Genomic DNA, 22,172 nt, shown 5'->3' on the forward strand with positions numbered 1-22,172 from the left:
ACTGAGATGAAAACACAGGACAATCCCTGTTTGCTCAAGAAAATAAGCATTAATATGGAAACCACCAGAACGGGGTGCACAGATATCATTTCCGAGATGATAAGAGCTTAACAATTGGCTATTTTTAAATTCCTGCGTTATGTTAATGGCAAGGCATGAGAAAAATCAAATCTATAAAATAGTGTGAAAAGTGAGGGATAGCACATGCAAGTCCATAACGTAGGTTTATTTATTTTTTTACATGATCATGATCTAAATAGCTGTGAGCTGTGGCTGACTCACAAGGCCCTCAACTTGGCATTTAAACATTATATAAACTGGGGCTGAATATAACTGCACGGGTCAGGAGTGGTGTACTGTAGTGGGATGAGAAAGGATTCTTACCTCACACTACCACGCTGTAAGAGGGTTGCAGTGCTGAATGCCATCAGTACTGTTTATCTGATGAGTTCCCATGATTATTAAACAGCGTATAATTCATGTAGGGGACACCTGGATCCTTGTGTGAAACTCCTTTCAAATTAAAACCTCTAGCCTGAGATCCAATAGATTTGAAGGCCATTTAGTCTGGAGAACAGATAATACAGCAAAGACCGCCACCTAGTGGTGATGAAAGGAGGGCCGAGCAGCTGTTAAAAATGGTCAGTGACTTATGGTAGGAGCAGGCCGCCACCGAACGCCATCACACGCCTCCAAAATTGACTTGGAGTATAAATTTTTATTTTAATTTCAGATGCAAGTATATGAAACATGTTAGAGGATAAATATTTACAATAAAATTTGCATAACACACAAAGCAGGAAATGCAAACATTCAATAAAAGATCATTACGACAGAAGTACAGAGCGCTAGCAGTCTATATGAAGGAACACTCAAAGAAGCATTGATTGATTGTCAATCAAAGAAAAACAGAGGAAATTCAGTGAAAGTCCACACAAAACATGTGCTTTAACCCATTTCCAAAATAAAACCAAGATTAAAAAAAAATGTGTATCTTAAACTGTGACCTAAAACTATGTGTAATGTTGCATTGTCAGTGTGAGCTATGCTGGTGCGCTGCTTGCTGAACAAATTAGCCTCACTAGAGTGTGAGGTGACATCACCATTTTCAAGAGGACATCGTGAGCTTGCACTAATAGTATTAATCATCTAAACAAACTGTATTTTACATCCAAACGCCTTGGAAATCGTGACACACATCCCCCCTGGAGAATACTTACACAACACCAGCTTAAGAATACATCCAAACTTTAAATCACACCCAAGTTATCAGCCTCACCAGTGAAATATTTGTCCTCTTTGTTCAAAGCTCCTTATATAAACGTACAACTATAATACTAACTGCAAAGTGTGGTATTTACTGTTACAATGAGCCCTGAGAAAATGTATGGTTTTAATGTTTCTGTTCTGACTTCATCTTAAATAAAAGCTATGCAGCAGAGGCATTTCTCTTCAGTATATATATATATATATATATATATATATATATATATATATATTAAACAACAGCCACAATGATCAGAGCAGACTTCCCCACCCACGACGAGTAAAGCTGAATCACAAGCCTAGTCACTGCAAGTCAGACCATACGGCTACCATCACACCACTTCACATCTCCAAATCACATGGCTTGCAAGCTTAGGACACACAATGCAGGGCAGAGTGCGGCGATGGCACCACCGTGATGTGAACTGTTGAGTCGATAGTTCTGTTAGTTACGCAGTAGTGTCGATTATGCATGTTGTTGTTCAGTTTAATTTACTATTTTACATGAGCTGTTGTGGCGGTTGCAATGAAAAATAGAAACAAAGCACATTTCACAGTAGTATATATTTTTTGTTTCCTTTTTGTCACGGTTTGTTAAATACATACATAGAACAAGACAAATGCATTCTACAATGAGGAAAATCTTGCTGGTGCAGTCAGTCACAAAGAAAAAAAAAAGAAAAAAAAGGAAAAATACTGTTCCACCATTGTGAGTTAATTGTTTTACTGATCAAACAGATACATCAGCCAACAGTGAGGCCTTTATTACATTATGGAGGAGCAATGGGTCACAATCAACAGTTCAATTCAAGAGACCTCCACAGTTCCCTTCCCCAGCAAATAATAAACCTTCAACACAGTTGGTTTTTCTGTGGATTTTCTCATGTATAATAGAAGTTTATTACCATTCTGAAATCAGAAACTGCCTATCTATACCGTTTACCCACACTCACCCATCCATAATCATTCAACTGCTTCAGTCACAAAAAAGAAGGAAAAAAAGAAGCAGTCATCCAACTCAAACAGTCCATAAAGCCAAGAAAAACAAACACTATAAAGTATTACTTACTTTAAAAAGATAAGCCTCTAACTCTGCAGGCATTTGCAAATGAGTTTCAATGAATGCACCGTTTGTAGGTGCTTCTTCGTGAGGTTTTTCTCATTATTGACAGACTCCTCACTCTACTACAGGTTGTAGTTGGACCACCCTCGCTGGACTCTGTATACTACGCAAAGTTGGAGGGTCCTAGATGGGTTACGGGATGGCCAAGGCTGTCCAAAGGAGCACTGGGATAAAACCTTAATGCTTACAATAACAGGCCAAGAGGCCAGGGACAGAGGAAAAGGGCCAGAGCAAATGGTCCTGGAAATGCAAAGAGCTCCAGGGAACTTCAGCCTTACTCGTGAAGAAAGTGTGCGGTATCAAAAGTAGATCTGCTTGGCGTGTGACGGATTCTGCTCCATGGGGCAGTACGGACATTTCAACCTGAGGACGAGACAGGGGAGGGAGAGGAGAGCAGGAAGAGGATGTTACACTGTGTGGTTTGTTAGTTTAAATGGATCATATCAGTTATTTTGGCTGATAATCTTGTACACTTTATACAGCTGCCCATTTTCTAAAATGAACTATTTGTTTTAGGATTGACTTCCTAATTCATAGAAAGCCATTGGTTTCCATTTATTTCACCACATTACTGTAGGCTTAAAACAGGCTTGCCTTTTCTGCCAAAGTTGAATTATCGCTGTGGGACTATTTTGAAAAGTGTCCCTTTTCTAGAAACTGAAGTCGCTCGGCTGAAAAGGACATTTTTTGGAATGCAAGAAACCACCAGTAATCGTTTCACAAGGTCCATGTTTTGCTATCCTATTAGTGTGATTTTCTAACACTATACACAACCTCATCCTGCACATATCTACCAATATGGCCTGTATTGCTGACTTACTTTCCAGCATTAGTCAGTTTGTTAAGGGCATCTCTGGAGATGACGTGGCCACAGATGAGCTTCATGGGAGGATTGCTCTCCGAGGTCTGCTGCCTGAGGATCGGGCAGGCGAACACAGAGTGGTACCAGCACTTCTTCCCGAGGTCGATTTCAATCTACAGGAACAGACATGATGGGAATGGTGAAACAGTGAATAAGAACGGAAAGGAGCGATAGACGCCGTCTGGAAATTCAGAGGGACTTACAGGCAGCTCATCTTTGTGCGTCCAGACTCCGCTGCACTGTCTCTGCTCGATCACCTGCTTGATGTTCATTAGGACTGGCAAGGCCATACAGCCTGATGCAAAACTGCAGAGAATTAGACATGGCAGCATTGTTTGAGTTTGACTTGAATAAGAAAACAAGGTGATGACAACAAATATACTAATAAATTGTTTTAACTTTGAAATAAATGTCAATAATTTTAATGGAACTCGTAGAAGATGTTTTGTGTGTTTTCCATGGTTTTCTAACCTAACACTGAGTGGAGACTCTACAGAGAGACCCAGTAAAGCGCAGGCATCCCTGGTGAAGATGTTACAGATCTCGGCCCACTGATTTGTCTCCAGCAGACTGCGGTACGGAGAGTTATCAATGCCATGACGCAGGTACACCAGACTACCCATCAGAATCTGAATATCTGCAGGGACAAAAAGTACAGGTGTGGAACAGGTATGTCTCAGAATAGTCATGTATTTGCCTTAAGAACACTTTCATTCCATCTTGGTTGCTATTATGCGATTCCCAAATTGTTGTCAGGAGCGAGAGCTTCAAATTCTTCCAAATGTAAGAAAAACAGTGAAACACAGCCTTAGATTAGCATCTTTGTGTGGAATGTTACAATGATGCCACTGTATACTGTCTACCTCTCTGGTGCTGAGAAGCAAAGGGCTGGAAGTGCCTGGCATACTGCAGGGCCTCCATTTGGTTGCCGATTCCCCCACTGAGCAGGCTAATAAAGTACAAGCGGTGCAACTTGAACTCTAGACTGCTGTTCAGGTCCAAAAGGCGCTGCCGATTCGTCACAGCCCACCTAAGAAGGCACAGACATGAAAAAGTACACTCAACTATGTTGACACATAATATTGCAATCAACACACTAGAGGGAGTTTTTTTTCCCAATCATCATTATGTTGTCAAAAGTGACATATCAAACCAAAGTAAACTTAATCCCAATAGAAATTTATAAAACATTTAAAACGTCTACTAAGTGTCCAGAGAGTTGCCCAACGTTCTGATCAGGAGTCAGTCAGATGGGAAACGTCGCTTAAGTATTTTTGCAAATATAAAACAACTTTCTTGTGTATGCTCATGTTTCCCGTGCTGCGTTGTACTGATAAATGGCTTTTGTACTTCTTGTAGTGAATTTTAATGTCAAGCCAAAATGTCAATCTCTGTGTGTGAAAATAGTCATTTTCTTCTCTTTACAAAGACAATGACGGTCTACATACTCTAGTGCCGGCCTGAGGTCCTGCATCCTCAGAGCTTCAAGGATTCTGTTCAGCTCCAGGAAAGGCTGCTTCATACTCATATCTATAACTACACCAGACTCCTAGAAGACAGACACAGGTATTTGAAGTTATCAAGAGGTCTTACATTAATGATCCTGACATAAAAAACGAGGATTACGCTAGATTTAAAGTCCCATAATGTTGCTTTAATTCATTTGCATTGTTACATTCCAGACAAGGATCTTTAGGGTTCACGGTCACTTACCTGACAAAGATCCTCTGCTACACTGAGCATCCCTTGTCTGTAAAGGTGTTCCACAATGGTCTCACTCAGGTATTTCTGTCTCTCAGGGGTGTCCCACACCGTCTCAGCCACCACGGCACTGATCTCTGCATCAAAATTCTGCAGAGAAGCATATCAGAGGTCAAGTATATGTATGTAAATGATAAAATGTTGAAGAACGTTGCCACCTGTCCTTACCCTGTCAATGGCTTTGCCCACTTTTGACACACTGCCATGGATGTCCTTATGTCGGGAGGCTAGCATCTGAACAGTTTCTTTGATATTCTTACAACATTGTGCCATAGTCTGGGATAGGACAGATAAGTCTGCATCTTGTACTCCTGCAAGAAGGAAAAAGAATAAGTCTTCACTCTGTACGTCCAAATTAATATGCGCCCGATGATCAGCTATGTTAGAGAAAGAATAAAGCAAACTAACAAAGCATCATTTAAATTTAAATACAACCAAATTAAAAACGTCTATGAACATAAAATGCAATTCACTTAATATAATAATACATATTATGTCTTCATAGTGTTCAGTTTTTTTTCTTACCAAAAGCAACTAGCTGTCCTCGTATCTCGCAGACACTGCGCAGGAGCTCGTCTAGCCTCTCCTCAGACTGGTGGCCGTACATTACAAAGCGATGAAGCACTTTCTCCAGCTCCCGCTCAACACACGCACACTGTTCCATGGTTCGGACTGGAACACTCACACACAAAACATCAACACCTGGAGAACAGAAGAATAAAAACAGAAAAAATACAAGTCAAAGTCAGTGAACTAGTAATATGTTCTTTTGATTTTTTTTTAGGGCTGCAACTGACATATTTTCATTGCAGATTAATGTGCCAATTATTCTCTCAATTAGTCGTTTCATCAAAGAATGTTGAAAAAAATGTTGACCTAAATTTCCTAAAGCCCAAGGTGTTTTATGATTTTTTTGTCCAACCAACAACTCAAAACCCAAAGTTATGCAGTTTACAATTAAAAAAAAACACAGACAACACAGCAAGCTGTAACTAGGTTATGTCAATCAATTAATCAATCCAGTTATTTTTTTACCGAAATACAAAAGCATATACTTTTTATATAACAATCCCTTTAAATTTGTTTTTGTTTTTTAAATTGTGACTAGACAGACAAAAAAATAAACTTGTCAGTGCAATGTAACTGTTTCTAAAGTACAAACCGGCAGACATATTAGCCCAGGTGATGTATTAGTCAGTCTCACACAATTCATGTTTTTGTTTTCTCTGTAGTTTGCTGCAGTGGATTCAACATAACATAAAATCCTACAAATTGGGATTGTAGACCTATAGTAAGATGTAGGATCACATTCCATTATTTCAATATTACATACCTGCAGCATTTGACAAAACTGATATCATACTGACAGCCCTATGATTTTCACACAGCTGACAGCCCTAGCGCTGAGGTACAATGGTCTAAAAAAGGCGCTTTGACAGCTGGTAGACATTCTTTTTTTTTTTTTTTTTAAATCAAGAGAAGAAAAAGGCAAACCGTCCTAGTACTGCCTTGATTAAAAGTTTGGCCTGGTGTTAACACTGCCATCAACTAGCAAGGCCTTAACAACGTTAAACGTAGCCGCATAGTGCACTCTGCGGCCTGGTGTTTACTAGCTTACGTTAGTCGCCAGCAGAGTCTCAACAATACGAAGATATAATTTAAGAATCAGGCAACGTAAGAAAATGTGGATCAGGGATTTTGTTTAAGCAGCTGGTCTGCATTCAGATAGTATTACTTTCTTGGTAGAAAAACATCAACTTATTGCTAGGTATAGCTTTGCTGTCATTCACTGTTTATAAGCTGGATGCAGAAAATGTCCACCTAGCAGTTAACGTTACCGCAATACAGCTAACGTTAACCAACATAAAAGCAAGCTACATTGATATTACAATAGTGAAATACCAAATTTTGTATTTTTATCACTTACGAACATTGATAAATTCGAAGTGTCTAAAACTACGAACCATTTATTTTGATTCGATGCGGTAATTGAGAAAATCAAGGTGTCGCACAGCTAACATAAACAAATGGTATCACAGTGGCTAGCAAGCTACCAGCTACTTAGCTAGCTAGTTGATGTTAGCCAGCTGCTGACTGACATGGCCGGAATAATTTCAGGAGAGAATGACAACCCGCTAGTCTACATTATTTTGCATTACCCCAACACTTAAAACATCTATCACCCCTTAACTGAATCATAACATATGTTTTAATAAACACCACTCACCTATTCTGCTAATTAGTTAGCAAACATTAGCGTTAGCCACTTGCCTGTTATGGCAACACTTCACCAGCAGTCGTAATGCGGATCTTCCTGTGTCGCATTCTGCCTTAACTGGACATTTCAAAATAAAAGTAATTTTCTCTCCGACATCGGTAACACTTTACAATAAGGTACACAAAATAGGGTAGTTAATGATTAGTTATTGTTTTGAAAGAGTAACGAATGAAAGATACCCTTTTTCAGAAGGGTAGTTACATTTTTAAAGCTTATCATATGTATGTAAGTCTTGATCAGCAAAATAACTAGTAATTAATAGCATTCAACTCTATTTAGTGTACTAAAGTAACAAGTTCCATTATTTAATTTAGTGGACTGAAAATATCAAAAAAATATATAAACATTGCTAATGTTATCAGTGGTGGAGGAAGTGTTCATATAACGCTGAATGGCTGGCTGACACTAATGGTTATTTTCAATATGAATGAAGAAAAAAATGTATTGAATATATTGTACTTGAAGTCATATTGTACTAAAGGAAAATGAACAATATGAATACAAACAAATAAATTCATTAGTATCCTATGTTTTATATTTGTTCAAAGCTATAGTGCGTAGTTTCTGTCCCCCCACCATAAGGAATTCTAGGTAATGACAAAACTGTTGGCGCAGCCACCTGATACAAGCTGATGATCGCGCACCACCCCTCCCCTCTTCCATGCAGTTGCTAGTAACCAAGGAGGACACAGATGATTAATCAAACATGATGAACTCTTCAGAAGAGGTAATTATCTTTACTTGATTATCTGCCTCTTGATTATCTCTTCACTATAGTTGAGATATACTGATAAATGCAGAGAGGGTTTTGTGGCGCAGATATGCCTAGTCTTAATTAGCTTATCAACTCATTTGGGAATGGCTTGAATACAACGGACATTTAAAATGTATGCATTAAAACATTTTAGACAACATGACTCCAGATAAAAATAATTTATGTTTAGTAATATTTTTTAGTAATGACTAAAATAGTAAACTTAATTTGTCTACGGCATCAACTTACTACTCCTGATAAGTTTCACCTTTTGTAAAAATTTATGACAACAGGCTTTCATTCACATTTCTAGTAAAGTCAACTAATTTGGGATAACTTTAAATTTGCTCCACATGTGGATGATGAGCATCATCGTCTCTGCCAAGCCCCTTGATTTAGAAGGTCATTATATGTTTGTCTGCTTATAGATGTCCACACAGCATATTGTTTCTGCACAGCTTAACGGTATGTGTTGCATTGCTGAGGATGGGTGAGGCCTTTGGACTTGAGCAAGCTGGCGTGACTAATCTATCAGTGATGTAGACTAAAGCTCGCAATTGCTGAGCTGCTCATCATTCTTTCACTCTGACTCCTCCTCCAGTCTGCTGTGTTGCTATAGCCACCAAATTGGCAACCCAATTTGCCATAGTTCAAATTTATCAGCGTGTCAATGCACATAAGTTCACAATATCTCCTATCCAGCCCACACATGCATGCATGTTGTCTTTTCCAACCTTTAAAACTTTATGTTTTACACTTTCCCTGTGTTTTTTTAAGTGATCTCTGTGTTTATTTGTAACACATGATTAAATAGTGTATGCAAGTTTACTGTAGACGTTCTAATCAAATCCAAGCTCTCTTTATTGCCTCATAAGAGTTCAGAGGGATGGCACTGTATGTTTGTCATGCCATTAGAGCCACTAGTGAAACATGAAATGATTTACAAGATACATCTGAAAGGTCTAATAACAATACTGAGTTTATACAGACTCAATTATGTAAAAAGAAATGTTGCAATGTTATAGCTCTGTGAATAGAGCAATCCACCAAAGTCATGGCATCAGTTCCCATTTTGGCTATAGCCACACCTATAGTGTGTGTGCATTTGAGGTCCTGATACTTCAGACAGAAAAGGGGGGGCAATCTACATACCGTATGTATGATGACATATAATGGATAGATGACTTTTCAGTGTTAAGAGCTTGATACAACAAGTATAATATACCCTCAGCTTTATGCAACATTCAGTTGGGCTGCAATCAAAGATTTTCCATTGGCTTACCCTGAGTGACTTAATGACTGAGAATGAATGATAATCTCATGAGGTATTAGGTTAGGGACAGAGGGCTTATCCAAGCTCCCCACCATTAAACGTGCTCAGACAGCCACAATGTGGCTAAAAGGGTACTGCTATTGTAGCAACAATAATAAGTACAGTAAAATACCATGATCCCTTTGATCAAATGTTTGGCATGTGTTGACAGGAGAGATCAGATGTAAATTTGAAACAAAAAATAATAATTGGCTCTAGGCCTAGTGATTTTGAAATGTAAAATATCCAGAACAAAAAAAAGGAAAAACTTGACCTAAATAATGTGAGAGCAACTCACCAAGTGTTGTTAGTTACCATGCAGTGCAGGAGTTCTGCATGTGAGCTGTCAAAGTTGGATGGTCTATATTAATCTTTGACCTGTTGTACCACAGATAAACTTTACAGTAGCATTCACACACACACACACACACACACACACACACACACACACACACACACACACACAGACACAAACAAACACACACACACACACACACACACACAAACACACACACATACACACACATACACACACACACACACACACACACACACACACACACACACACACACACACACACACACACACACACACACAAACACACACACATACAAGCATTAACCACACCCTTCATGTTAAGTGTAACCTCATATGTAGAGGTTAAGTGGACAATGTGGGCTGTACTTCAAGCTTTGCATTTCCCCTTTCTTTCCACACTAACATTCCCAGGCAAACAGCTACTAAAGCTATGGCTTTCTGGCCCTGACAGTATGGGTCTATATATAGAGGTGCCCTGTGACTGATCTGGCACTAAGTGTCAGATTCCAGACACACTTATCTGTCCTGGCCGAATCAGCACCTGCTGCTAACTATAAACCCACTCCCGCCCGGCGCCGCCCCCTAGCCCAGTTCAAACAGGAAAGCCAGTGTCCAACCAAACCCCAGTCTGGAGAAGATAGAAGATCTAGGTTACTCTGTAAGCAGTTTCCCTCAGGCCAGCTCAAAGGGGAGGGGCAGATATAGAGATGGGAGCACTAGAGGATGTAATGGGCCTGAGTGGTCATTGCTTTTTCTATTCAAGTCTGACATGGCAGTGCCTTTTACATTCTGAAGTTGTCTAGCCAGTGTGGCTCTGCCAGACTGTGCAGAGCTGCTCAGTCCTGGATCGGCAAATGCGCAGAGGTCTTGTGAACGAGGAATGTTCTGTGGATTTTGAGAGACAGTTTGGTGAATGAGGGACAGCTATTGCAACACAGAGGAACTCCACACACTTGGGAAAGTCTCATCACTGGCCAAAGGTATAGTACCAATTAATCCTTCTCTGCTTGCAAGACTAACAGGCTCTCTATAGTCAGTCCTACACCAAGACAATGTGGAAGGTTTAGGTAAAGGGCATGTATTTGGCAGAGCTTATTTAACCATTGTCAGTTTCCATATGTAAGATGAATACATCTTAGTCTTTATAATTCAAAAAGGTTGCATATCATACTCTATATTGTCTAAATGATATATTTTGAGCTTTTAAGCACAGGTAGAGAATTTATGGTTTCAACTGAAAATGTTTAGTAGTGTGCTACTGCTTGCTTTTAAGGGCATAGTGACCGTTATATTCACGTTCTAAACCTCTTTTGGAAGTTTACAATATCTCTGTGTACTGCTGGTATTTTAGGAAAATTTGAGGGTTAAAAGCTTAAGTTGCTGTTGGTAAGGTAACAAAACAGAAAAAATGCTCAGTCTAGAATCTATATTTGCTATTAATAAGCTTTTGCCTCTCAATGATATTCGTTGGTGTTACTGGTGATATAAATGAATGAGCTACACATCTGCCAGATGACCATATCTGATTTCTAGTCTAGGAACAGAGCCCAGAGCAGAAGAGGAGGAGACTGGACTGGCCACAGTGAGGATTTGGAGCTTGTGGACGAGCGATGGACAGCTGGACTCTCCAGGGGGACAGCTACTCCTTCCTGCGCAGTGCACCCCGCCACACCTATTCCCTGTGCCATCGTGACGGCACCCCCAACCACGTAGAAATCTTTGACATCATCAACGTCCCTAGTCAGCGCAGTGCCATTTCCGAGACCACCTGCCTGTGTGACATTTTTGGAGACGATTGTGAGTCGCCCTCCCTCTCAAGCAGCCCTGCTGTAGGGGCTTTTGTCCCTTCCCAGAGGGAGGTGGACGGGACAGCTGCTGCATCCCCTCTGGTGGATGATCTGAACGACTCAGGCTCTTACCACACTGCACCAGGCTCCAGTGAAGGGGAGGAGGGCTTTGAAGATTCAAGAGAAAGGTTTCACAGCCCCCTGTTGCAGATTGAGTCTTCAGTAAGAAGGCAGACCGAGCGTGAGGGACTGAGCTCAGGGCCTCCAGAGGTTTCTGAGAACAGTAGCCCAAATTTTGAGACAAAAAGCAAATCACCAGTACCTCAGCTTAGTACATCTAGCCCATTATCTGAAGTCCTTAACACTGGTGAGAGCACCCCCTCTCCTGGATATAACAGCCCCTATACCCTCAGCACAGAGGGAAGGGCGTCATCCTTGTCTTCTTCCTCAGTTGAAAAAAGATGTTCTCCATCCTCAACTAGTCCTACACAAGCTCGTTCAGATACTGAACCAAGGAGAACCACTCCCACTGTAAAAGCTAGACATTACAGCCCCTCACATCAGTCTTTATCTCCAAGTCCCTCCCCTGAGCCTAGGAACTGTGCCTGCTCCTCTTCCTCTGAATTAGTGAACACTCAATCGTTATCTGAATTCAGGGTTGCACACAGCTCGCCTAAGTCAGAGAGCAGCTACTTAAATCAACACAGCAGTCCCTCACCTAAGGCCACATCCAAAGATTTTTCTCTCGATTTAACAGAATCAGGCTTTGAATCCAGAGCCACCCTTTCATCTCCTTCACCTTTACACAGTAGTAGAGAGTCATCATCCCAGTCAAGAGAAACATTGGCGTCCCCTGAGCTGAAGAATACGCCCTACTCTCCTAATTCTCAAGCATCCTCTCCTTTTTCTGAGCAAAGAGAGAGGGTCTCCCTGCCTGATCTCTTCAGCAGAGGCTCCACACCTGATATCAAAGATTGTAACTGCACCACTGAACTGATTTCGGATTCTTTCACTGCAGTAAAAGACACCACGAGTACTCTTGAAAGCCAAGATACAAGGTTATCAGCTGAACCTGTCAGTACTGGGTTTACACCTGCTCCACGATACACTCCCCCCTCACCTGTCATTTCAATAGCACCGTCTCCTGAGCTTGTGGAGAGTGGTGCCTCACCTGAATTAAGACACACAGCTTCTTCACCTAGCCTGCTCACCGCTTCTTCTTTGGCTAAGACCGGGACAAGAACACCCTCTCCCAGCCCCTCACATAAAATAAGACACATTTCAAACCAGGTGTCTTCACCTGCGGTAAGTTACAATTTATCTCCATCTCCTGAAGTTACGAACAACAGCTCTCCCATAGAGCACAGACATACTGCTCCCTCACCTGAAATCCGGATTACTTCATCCTCACCTGTGGTCAGAAAGAGAGAGGGTTCTTCTGACGTGGAAACAACATCAGTGTCTCCTTTCCTAGAACTTCACTCTGACTCTGACCCTGTCTCATCAAGAAGCCTCACTTCGTCCCCTCACATCACAGGGATTTCTTACTCCATAGTTCAGCCCGAGGACAGGGACACTCCCCAATTTCCTGAGCACTCTCCTCTTTCCACCCCTGAGCCTGATAGGACACTTGTGTCCCCTGAAGCAAGGAGCCCTACTCCAAGCAGGGACGGTATACAGAGCAGTATAGCAGAGTCCACTGGTTCACCAAGAGACTCACCTCATATATCAGGCTTCACAAGCTCTGTCCTGCAGCCTGAAATAACTCTGTTGCACCAACCCAGGTATCAAACACCTTCACCTCAGCCAAAGCATCATACTCCCTCACCAGAGCCAAGGTATCAAACCCCTTCATCAGACAAATATCAAAGTCCATTACCTCAGCAAAGAAGTAGCGAGCCATCACCTGTGGCTCCATCTCCTGAGCAGAGGTATCAGCAGCATTCAACAGCAACCCTCTCCACTGAGTACAACCCTCAGTATAAACAGCCCTCTCCTTCCTTAAGAAATACACCTGAAGTTGAGGAGGATTCCAGTTCAGCTGATATTACAGAAACACAATACCCCACACATTTGGCAGAGGAGAGTGTGTCACCCTCGTTTGAATTAGACAGGGCAGAAAAATCTGTTGTAGCTGAAATCAAAAGCGGTTCACCAGTGGTGGCAGTTCAGTCACCTGTATCTACTTCACCTTTCTTAGCTGAGGAAAAGGTAGAGAGCTCACTGAAACAACAAAGCACAGAGAGAGACGCAGCACCAAAGGAAGCTAACCTTCAAGATAACTTGATTTTAGTCTCCCTTCCAGAGGAAAAACAAACCATTAGCCCCATTTTTGTTCAGAAAGAAGACACTTATAAAAATCCCCCCATTAAAACCAAGTCTCTCTCCCCTAACTTCCTTGTTTTCAAAGACAGGAGCTCAAACATTTCACCTGTCCACAAGGCTACATCTAACTCACCTGTGCAGAGACTGGAAGACCTACAGCCTCAATTCACTATTTATCCCCTTACTTCTGAAAGCAGCAGCTCATTAAAATCTAAAAGCTCAGCTTGTACACCTGAGCCTGCGAGAAGACAGCTGTCAACAAAAGATAATCGTGGAAACAGAGAGAATATAACAGAGGAAATGGCCCACCATGTAAACAGGAGGCGGACTCCATCTCCGCCACTCACCAGGTTTACACCTGTCCACATCATAGCCCCTGAGAAACCATACAGACCATGGCAGAACAGAAGCCGCAGCCCCTCTCAGGTTGTAGCGGCCCCACCGAGTGGTCATTTTAAGAAAGCGGTGACAAATAGGGAAAGCCCCAATGTTGCTTACGTTGACAATAATAGCCAGGAACACTGGGTCAAACAAGGTAGGCAATTGGAGATGGAGAGGGAAATGCAGCTGGAGGAGAATATGGAGGCAGGAAGGGTGAGGCAAAGGGAGATGGAGAGAGAGAGAAAGAGGGAGGAGCGGGTTTCTGAAAAGAGGAAGGGTTGGCAGAGGGATAACAGTTACAGAGGGGAACAGGTTGAGCTGTCATTCAACGCCAGGAATAGAAAAGGGCCTGCGAGTCGCAGTACAGCTCCCACAAGCAGAGAGACCCGTCAGGGACTGCCAACAGCGCATTCCTATTCAGAGAGCTTGCTTGCGACCAGACAGCTAAAGCAACAACAGAGTCTGCTTAGACTTGCCTCCCAACAAGACACCAAGGGTGGTGGTCCTGGCAGACGGCTTGAACCTCCTGCACCCAACGACAAGAACAGTGTTCCTGGTCGTGTGACTGCACACAGGCCCTCCCGGAGTTCCAGTTCCAGCATGGGGAGTGAGCTTGATGACGCAGATGATGAGGTGAAGTGGTTTACAGACTTTGCTTTCCGCAGCCTGTCAAGCCCTGAGGTAGATTACCTTGACATGTACAACTCCAGCCACCGTTCATCCACCAACATTTCTCAACCATCTACCCAGGAGAGCCCAGCTGGGGTCGGTACCGCCTGGCCAGCCTATGCTGACTTCAGGGGTTCTGCTCAAAAGCTGGACAATGATGAACTCTCCTTCCAGCAACCATCTGCATACTACTCAGATGGCCTAGATCCATCAAGGTGCCATGATATAGGCAGCTTTGAGTGTGTAGATGTGGCTGTGGAAAGAGAGGACTCCAGGAGAGTGAGAAGAGGAGTGCCAAAGAGACAGATCCTGCTGAAAAGAAAGAGTGATGCTGAAAGGAAGCAGGATGAAAGCAGTGAAAATAGTAGTCCTGGGATGGTGGAAAGCCCTTCTCTAGAGAGTCACCACAGAGAGACATTCATTAGACAACACAGTACACCAGCAGCAATGCAAGAATGCTACACTTCTGAACGCAGCCCTGAACCCAGTCAACAAAATGATAGAAAATCCAAACTCCAGAAATCTGCTTCTCTGGATGAAACAAGCACTAAAACCAAGATGGCCACTTGTCTCATCAAGAGTGTGTTATCCAAGAAGATGCAGAGTGTTGATAAACAACCTGTTGAGCAGGCAGGAGAAGAAGAAATGCCCGCTTTAGAGAAAAACAGCCCACCAACAATGAGTGCAGCAGTACCACTGAAAAAGTCCCCAAAACCTGACCCATATAATCTCAGTTCCAGTCTTCAGTCAGATTGCAGTGTTTCATCTGAGGGTCTCCCTGTGAGAGCGGAACCAAGCACAAAGGACAAAGCTAAACCACCAAAAAGCTTTGGAGTGAGATCAAGTAACAGGCCAAGTTCATCCAGCAGCAGCCGAAGTGTTAACTTTTCACAGACTGAGAGTGAAGAGGCTGATTCTCAGAGCAGGGATGCAGTCTCATCAAGATCTGAAATGAGATCAGAATTGAAAATGGCATCTGATAGTAAACAGTCAAGAACTGGAGTACAACAAGCAGATGACTGTGAAACGGTGGAAGGAGGGGAAGGGTGTGACTCAGCAAATGCCACTGCAGGAAACACTGGAGCTACATCTGCCCCTAATGCAAGCAGCACGCAGGCCTGGGTGACAAACAGAGACCAGAAATGTGAAAGCACAGAGGAACATAAACAACTGCAACAGGATGCCAAGGGCGCCTTCATATCAGAAACACAGGAGATTACACTTAAAGCCGTGGGGAAAAAGAAAGCCTCCCTAAATGTCTGTCTCACACCTGAAGCAGAAAACAAACCTGAGGCTTACTCACCAGATACAAGGGAGGAAAGGCTAGAGGCCGGTGTGGATGAGAAAACAGAGGAAGAAGAGGGAAATTGGAATAATAAAACAAAGGTCCCCATTCACAAAGTTAGAGATGTGAGGCGGCTTGTAAAAAATACATATAGTCTGTCCTTCAAGGCAACTGGTGCTGTAATACCATCAAATGTGGATGAAGAAAGGATGGACAATATTAATGAGGGAAGGAGGGAAGAAATAAAAGAGGAAAGGAGGGAAGAGGTCATAGCACAGGAGGAGAGGGAGGTAAGGCAAGAGATAAGGAGGGGGGAGAGGAGGGAGGAAGAAAAAGACTCAAAGCTGCTGCATTTTTCTCCACCTATTCAGAGCAAAGGAAGTCCTCTATCTCGTCCACAGCCAATGCAGATAGAATACAAGGCTGTTTGCTGGAAAGAAGACAAAAGTAAAATGTCATGCAGCAAGAAAGAAATAGAGAACCCAGGTGACAAACGCCAGCCCTCTCCAAAGCTCTTTAAACAGGTAGGCAAAGAATCCCCACTGAATGCAAACACAATGACTTACACAACAGGAGAAAATGCAATTGCAAAGCCATGTAAACATGATCTAAACATGGCAGCAGAAACACAAGAGACTATGACAGAAAAACATAAAGTGTCAGACAATGAAGACAAACCTGTGGTGGTGAGGACAGACCGGAAACCTCCAATGCTTGGGAGTTTCCCCAAACCGCCCCATAAGGAAAGAGAGGTGTCCACTGCTGTAGTGTTAATAAGGGATGGATCAAGCAAGACCAAGACATCTGCATCTCCAGCCCAGGAAGAGATTCCAACCCCACTCCAAGCCCCAGCTGCTTCACCTTCACTTGGGCCCACTGTCCCTGGCAGTACCCGTGGTAGCAGTGGCCACTCAGTTTCCATGTTATTAAAGGAAAAGGGTTACCAAGCTGACATTGGAGCAGTGGTGGGGGCCAACCAGAATGCAGCTGAAGGTAAAGGGGTACCCCGGAAACATGTGAACTGCCTAGAGATCCCACTGCAGACAACCACTCCTTCAGATGGAATTTGGGTTGAGTCTCATAGAGAGAGGACATTCTCCTCCTCATCCACCACGTCTGGCTTCTCAACAGCGTCTGACAACACAGACACTCTTACAAAGACCAGAGAAGATGAGGGACTTAGCAGTAAGCCTACAGTAAAAGACACAGCAAAGCAAAAAAGTGCTTCTCCACTCAGGAATACACAGGAGCAAACACCACCTCTCACCAAACAGAAAGATCTTGGAGATTTTGAAGCAATGAAAAGACATGATCCAACCTTCCCCCCAAAGTCCCCTGCAGTAAGGAGATTTAGACCACAGCCAATTGAGGTTAAGTCACTGTCTAAAGAAACACAAAAACAAGAGACACCCACAAACTCTATAGGAAACAGCAGGCCCCAAACCATTGAAGTCAAATCTATAGCTAAACATTCTCAAAAACCAGTGGTGCCTCCAAAACCAAGCTGCAAATTTAAACCTGCGGATCTAGGAGCAATGCCAAATGAAGCGCAGAGACTATCAGCAATAACATCGACTGTAAACCCACAAGGTGAGGAAAGGCCTCAAACAATTGTAGTGTCCTCACCGACAATCTATAGAAAGATCTCCAATGAGTCCACATCAACATCAAACTATACAAGAAAACTAGCTGTGTCTGCAGTATCCAGTCTCAAACCTCCACCTTGTAAAACAACAGCAACCACCGTGTCCAATTTGTCAAACCAGTCAACAGTGCAATCAGAGACAGAGGCATCTCATGACAAAGGTCAGCAGCAAAGGTCAGGGGCCTCGCCTCAAAGCTCTAGATACGCACAAAGACCCAGAACCTTAGCTACAGCTCCAATATCAGCTGCTGGGCAAGGTTCAACCTCAGCTTCAGGTCCAGTGTCTGACCCAAAAGCAAAGCCTGTCCCTGGACCTGACTCAGCTGGAGCCAACCAGCCAAGCCAGCCAGCTGTTATGGATCCAGACAGCCAACCACAGTGTACCAGGACGGCATACCATCATGAACAAGCTATGCCGGTAACGTCAAACAATGCAAAACAACCTCTAGCTGTTTCCACAACACAAGTTCCAGGATACACACAGCAACCATATTGCAGATCACTCTCCAGCGAACGTGCCCAAAGGACAGAGGACCTGCGTTTTTATGCCTCAGATGACCCTCCAAGCTATGATGAGAGAGAGAGCTTCAGCCCCCTCATGCTCCCAGATCTGACTTCCAGGAGGTCAAATCGTTATCAACCCTCCTCCCGCCCTCCTCCCTGCTCCTGCACAGCTAGCTGCCCTTCCCACCCTGGACTTACCCCTCCTCACCATCACCACAGCCCCCATAACCTCACCCCTCCTGCCGCTCCACACTCTCCAGGCCAGGCACTACCTTATCCAGTGGCACAGCCCCCGCCTCTTCGTCCCCACCAGTGCAGACCTGACCCACAGCCAATGAGCTACCAGCCTGGCTCTCCCAAATCAAGTCCTCTTGGTCAAAGCCAGCCGCCGGCCATGTACCAGCCTCTCCACCAGCCTCCTCCCTGCCCTCCCCACCCCTCACTAATGCAGGTCTGCCCTGCTGACCGCCAATTGCCACTACCTCAACATATTGACCCTCGACGACCCCCTGCCCACAGATCTCCTCAGCATCAGCCGCCAGGCATGGCTGGGGCTCCTTACACCGATCCAGGCCACAGCCACTCTCCTGGCCTTCCTTCTATGGATCCCCAGTACATGTGTGGCCCTCAAAGCCTGGGGCCATCATATGGCTCTGAATATGGGGGTGACAGCTCCAGTTTGTACTCAGAGAATAGCTATGGACAGGCACCTCGCAGAGTGCTCCTGGATCCTGAGACAGGGAAGTATTTTTACATTGAAGTGCCTGTACAGCCACTGAGGAAAATGTTGTTTGACCCAGAGACTGGGCAATATGTGGAAGTGCTCATCCCACAGCAAGCAATGTCACATTCAGGCCTGTATCCTCCTTCAGCAGCCCCCTACACATCTCTCCACAACCCCAACTTGTACGCTCCTGCTCCGCAGTACATGCCCTATGCAGCTCCTCCACCCCATGCCCACCCCCAGGCTCAGCCACCCCGATATCCCGAGGCCTCTGCTGCAGCAACAATGCACCCAGGTGGGACTGGGATCAGCTACAGGAATACCTCTGGTCAGGGGTCCAAGCCAGAGCCCCAGAACCATCCACCATTGGACCAGAGTTATCTGGAGAGTATGTATTATGTCCCTACAGGGATGAATGCAAGCCCCAATCCCACCCCTCCAGACTATTACCACAAACATCTCCCCAACCTACCCCCAACAGGAGGGAAAAGATCCTGAAATAGAGGACAGTGGCCGTCTTCCTGGAGCCTGTTGGGCTTTAAATACACAGTGTACGAAGGGGGGGGGGGGGGGGGGGGGGGGGGGGGACATTACAGGTCTAATGTTAGCCTGTAATGTTATTTGAGTTTTCACATTGCAATTGAAGAGAGTAATTCTTTGGTTGTTGTTTATTTTCTGCTGCTTGTTCTGTGCTATAGGTTGCTTTAAAAGCACAATATATAAAGTATATGACTCTTGCGTTAATAGTTTTAAAAACACAAGACAGTAAGACTTTTGTATGAGGTGTTCTTAAGATTATTAATTAAAACTAACATGATCTATTACAACTTTTGTCACTTTACCACATACTTTGAGTATGTAAGTAATGTACCAGTAATGCTGAGGCACTACAAATCAATATGTTTACTGATTTACTGATGTTTGAACTTTTACAACAAATATCTCCAAAAAGACTTGACAATTCTGTTTTGAAAGAACTTCATATTTATTTTATTATTGTATTTCTCTATTATTGGATGAGTGATTTGGTGAACTTGATGTCTGCAACTACAATGTCAATAAAATGTGTCATGTATGTTGTTCTGCTCTGTCAGACCTTCATCTATTTTTCTACAGATTATTTCAATAGTTCACCATTTCTGCATGTATTTACTAGCCAGGTCATGTAAGGGGATACATACTGCAGCTTCCAAACTCAAATTTTGCAAGACCCTCTTAAAATGTTTGTTTAATCAGTAACTTCATTAGAGTCACAATGATTTCAGAAAAAACTATGCAATGTCTAATATACTGTATGTTGTCAGGAAAATAATGTAATGCTTTGTCAAATATAATAAAGTCAGTGGCTTTAAAAATCAAATGTTAAACCAAGCAGTGGGAGATCTGTCTAGAATGGACAATAGAAACAGGGAGTGAATGTAAGGACTTTTAAGTGACTCTTTTTCAGCAGGTTTTACATGGAGCGTGTGCATAGACACTGGTATTGGCAAAATAAAGTGAAAGCACCAAATTTATACATAAATACAATATTTTAAAATGTGGGGTATATCAAACCAAATATTAGTTTAATAATCCATTAAACAGTCTGACATCCACTACAACTAAATATACAGAGACTTTGCTGACAAAGCGTGTAAAAGGAAGTCATTGCCAGACATCAACTATAATGCATCAAATGTTGCCTGGCTGCTGCTTTGAAACCAGCTTTGCAAAAAGAAGCATACAGTAAGAAGAAGAAGAAGAAGAAGAAAAACAAAAAGCAGGAAATAATGTGCCTTTGAGCTCTTTCTTGTTTTGCCTTTAGAGGGCGCTGTCAGTATTACAGCAACAAACCAATAGCAGAAGTTAACCTCTATTTCTAATATGAATTTACCAACCAGTGGTTTTGGTCCTAATTTGGAATCACTAGGTCATAGGACATGGACGTTATTGAAAAACTATTATAACTCTGCAGGACATTTGTAAGATAGAGAAAGCATTCATACTGAGTATAATGAGTTGTCTCCTACATGCTGTTGGGAATTTGTAGCCCCACATTGTACTACCGTGACCACTGGAGGGTGCCACAGACCACGAGAGCAGCACAGGAAGTCCCATCCTGAAGGTGCGTCTTTAATCTACCAGCCTCTCGTGAGAAGACCCAGTAACTGTAAAACACAGTTTAATGATTTCCTAATCGAAACCGTGGCCCCTATTAACTGAAAGCAGAACCCAATTTGTTAGTCCAGAGGGACGAAATGGGTCTCACTGTTCTTTCATGTGGATGCCAGCAAAGTTAATGAGAGATCTGGCTGAAGCTGAGAGGGCCTTATGTGCGTGGTTGTGTGGTTGTGTGTATGATTGAACTTCATCTGAAAGAAGCAACTCAAAGCCAAATAGGAACACATCTGGATGGGGATATAACACTGACAACACCTGGCAAAATGTGTGGTGACTGTATGTGGGTAATTGCCGGCCCTGGAGACCTATCCACAACTCTTCATCATTACAACGCCTACTGAATCAGAATACAGATTCTGTGATGTTCTACGGATTAGAAAGAGACTAAATCCCCACAGTTTTAAAAGCCAACGTGTTACTAAGGAGGATACTGGACCTGTGTAATTATGGCAGTAATTGTAAAGGCAAAGTAAAATCTAAATCTAAATCTAAATCTAAATCTAAATCTAAATCTAAATATAAATATAAATATAAATATAAATGTAAAATCTAAATATTAAATCTAAATCTAAATCTAAATGTTAAATATAAATATAAATCTAAATGTTAAATATAAATATTAAATCTAAATCTAAATGTTAAATATAAATATTAAATCTAAATCTAAATCTAAATGTTAAATCTAAATGTTTTGGGTGAAACTAAATATTTAGCTAATATGCAAATTAAAATGCCGGTAATCGGAAGTACCAAAATAAAAGCTCGAGGAGGTCAGCGTATGTTTATAGTGTCATATAACGAATTAAAATCATCTAAAATAATAAACACAGTTGGAGAAACTGTATTTGAAGAGTACTTTGAGTTTTTAGTGTCACTTTTATGAATGGTGTGGGAATTATGACCTGTAGCCACTATAGCCAGTCACCAGTCGGGGGGGGGTCACTTTTGGCGGTTTTCCACTGCGTGGTATCTACTCGACTCGCCTCGGGTCTACTCGCTTTTTTTGGTTTTCCATTA

General features: G+C 42.7%; 2 protein-coding genes across 5 annotated transcripts; one reads left to right on the forward strand and one right to left on the reverse strand.

Moving 5' to 3' along the window:
* Positions 1-1,898: 1,898 nt before the first annotated feature.
* rmnd5b (required for meiotic nuclear division 5 homolog B) lies at positions 1,899-7,452 on the reverse strand. Of its 2 annotated transcripts, none has more exons than XM_034884450.1 (10): positions 7,284-7,452; positions 5,538-5,714; positions 5,181-5,323; positions 4,965-5,102; positions 4,700-4,800; positions 4,115-4,281; positions 3,723-3,888; positions 3,455-3,557; positions 3,210-3,364; positions 1,899-2,752 (listed from the first exon to the last, which is right to left on the reverse strand). In XM_034884450.1, exons 2-10 carry the CDS (start codon positions 5,674-5,676, stop codon positions 2,689-2,691), a joined length of 1,176 nt encoding a protein of 391 aa, XP_034740341.1. In that variant the 5' UTR covers positions 5,677-5,714; positions 7,284-7,452; the 3' UTR covers positions 1,899-2,688. The 2 variants fall into 2 exon arrangements, with proteins under 2 accessions (XP_034740341.1, XP_034740339.1); XM_034884448.1 differs by having other exon boundaries at positions 7,240-7,444.
* Positions 7,453-10,216: 2,764 nt separating this feature from the next.
* Positions 10,217-20,066, forward strand: si:ch73-43g23.1 (protein piccolo). Of its 3 annotated transcripts, none has more exons than XM_034884441.1 (3): positions 10,217-10,655; positions 11,188-19,558; positions 19,591-20,066. In XM_034884441.1, the coding sequence occupies exon 2, from the start codon at positions 11,286-11,288 to the stop codon at positions 19,491-19,493; it is 8,208 nt and encodes a 2,735-aa protein (XP_034740332.1). In that variant the 5' UTR covers positions 10,217-10,655; positions 11,188-11,285; the 3' UTR covers positions 19,494-19,558; positions 19,591-20,066. The 3 variants fall into 3 exon arrangements, with proteins under 3 accessions (XP_034740332.1, XP_034740330.1, XP_034740331.1); XM_034884439.1 differs by having other exon boundaries at positions 10,218-10,655; positions 11,209-19,558; XM_034884440.1 differs by lacking the exon at positions 10,217-10,655 and having other exon boundaries at positions 10,953-19,558.
* The last annotated feature ends 2,106 nt before the right edge of the window (positions 20,067-22,172 follow it).

This window comes from Etheostoma cragini, chromosome 10 (genome assembly GCF_013103735.1).
Source record: "Etheostoma cragini isolate CJK2018 chromosome 10, CSU_Ecrag_1.0, whole genome shotgun sequence".
Lineage (NCBI taxonomy): Eukaryota > Metazoa > Chordata > Actinopteri > Perciformes > Percidae > Etheostoma > Etheostoma cragini.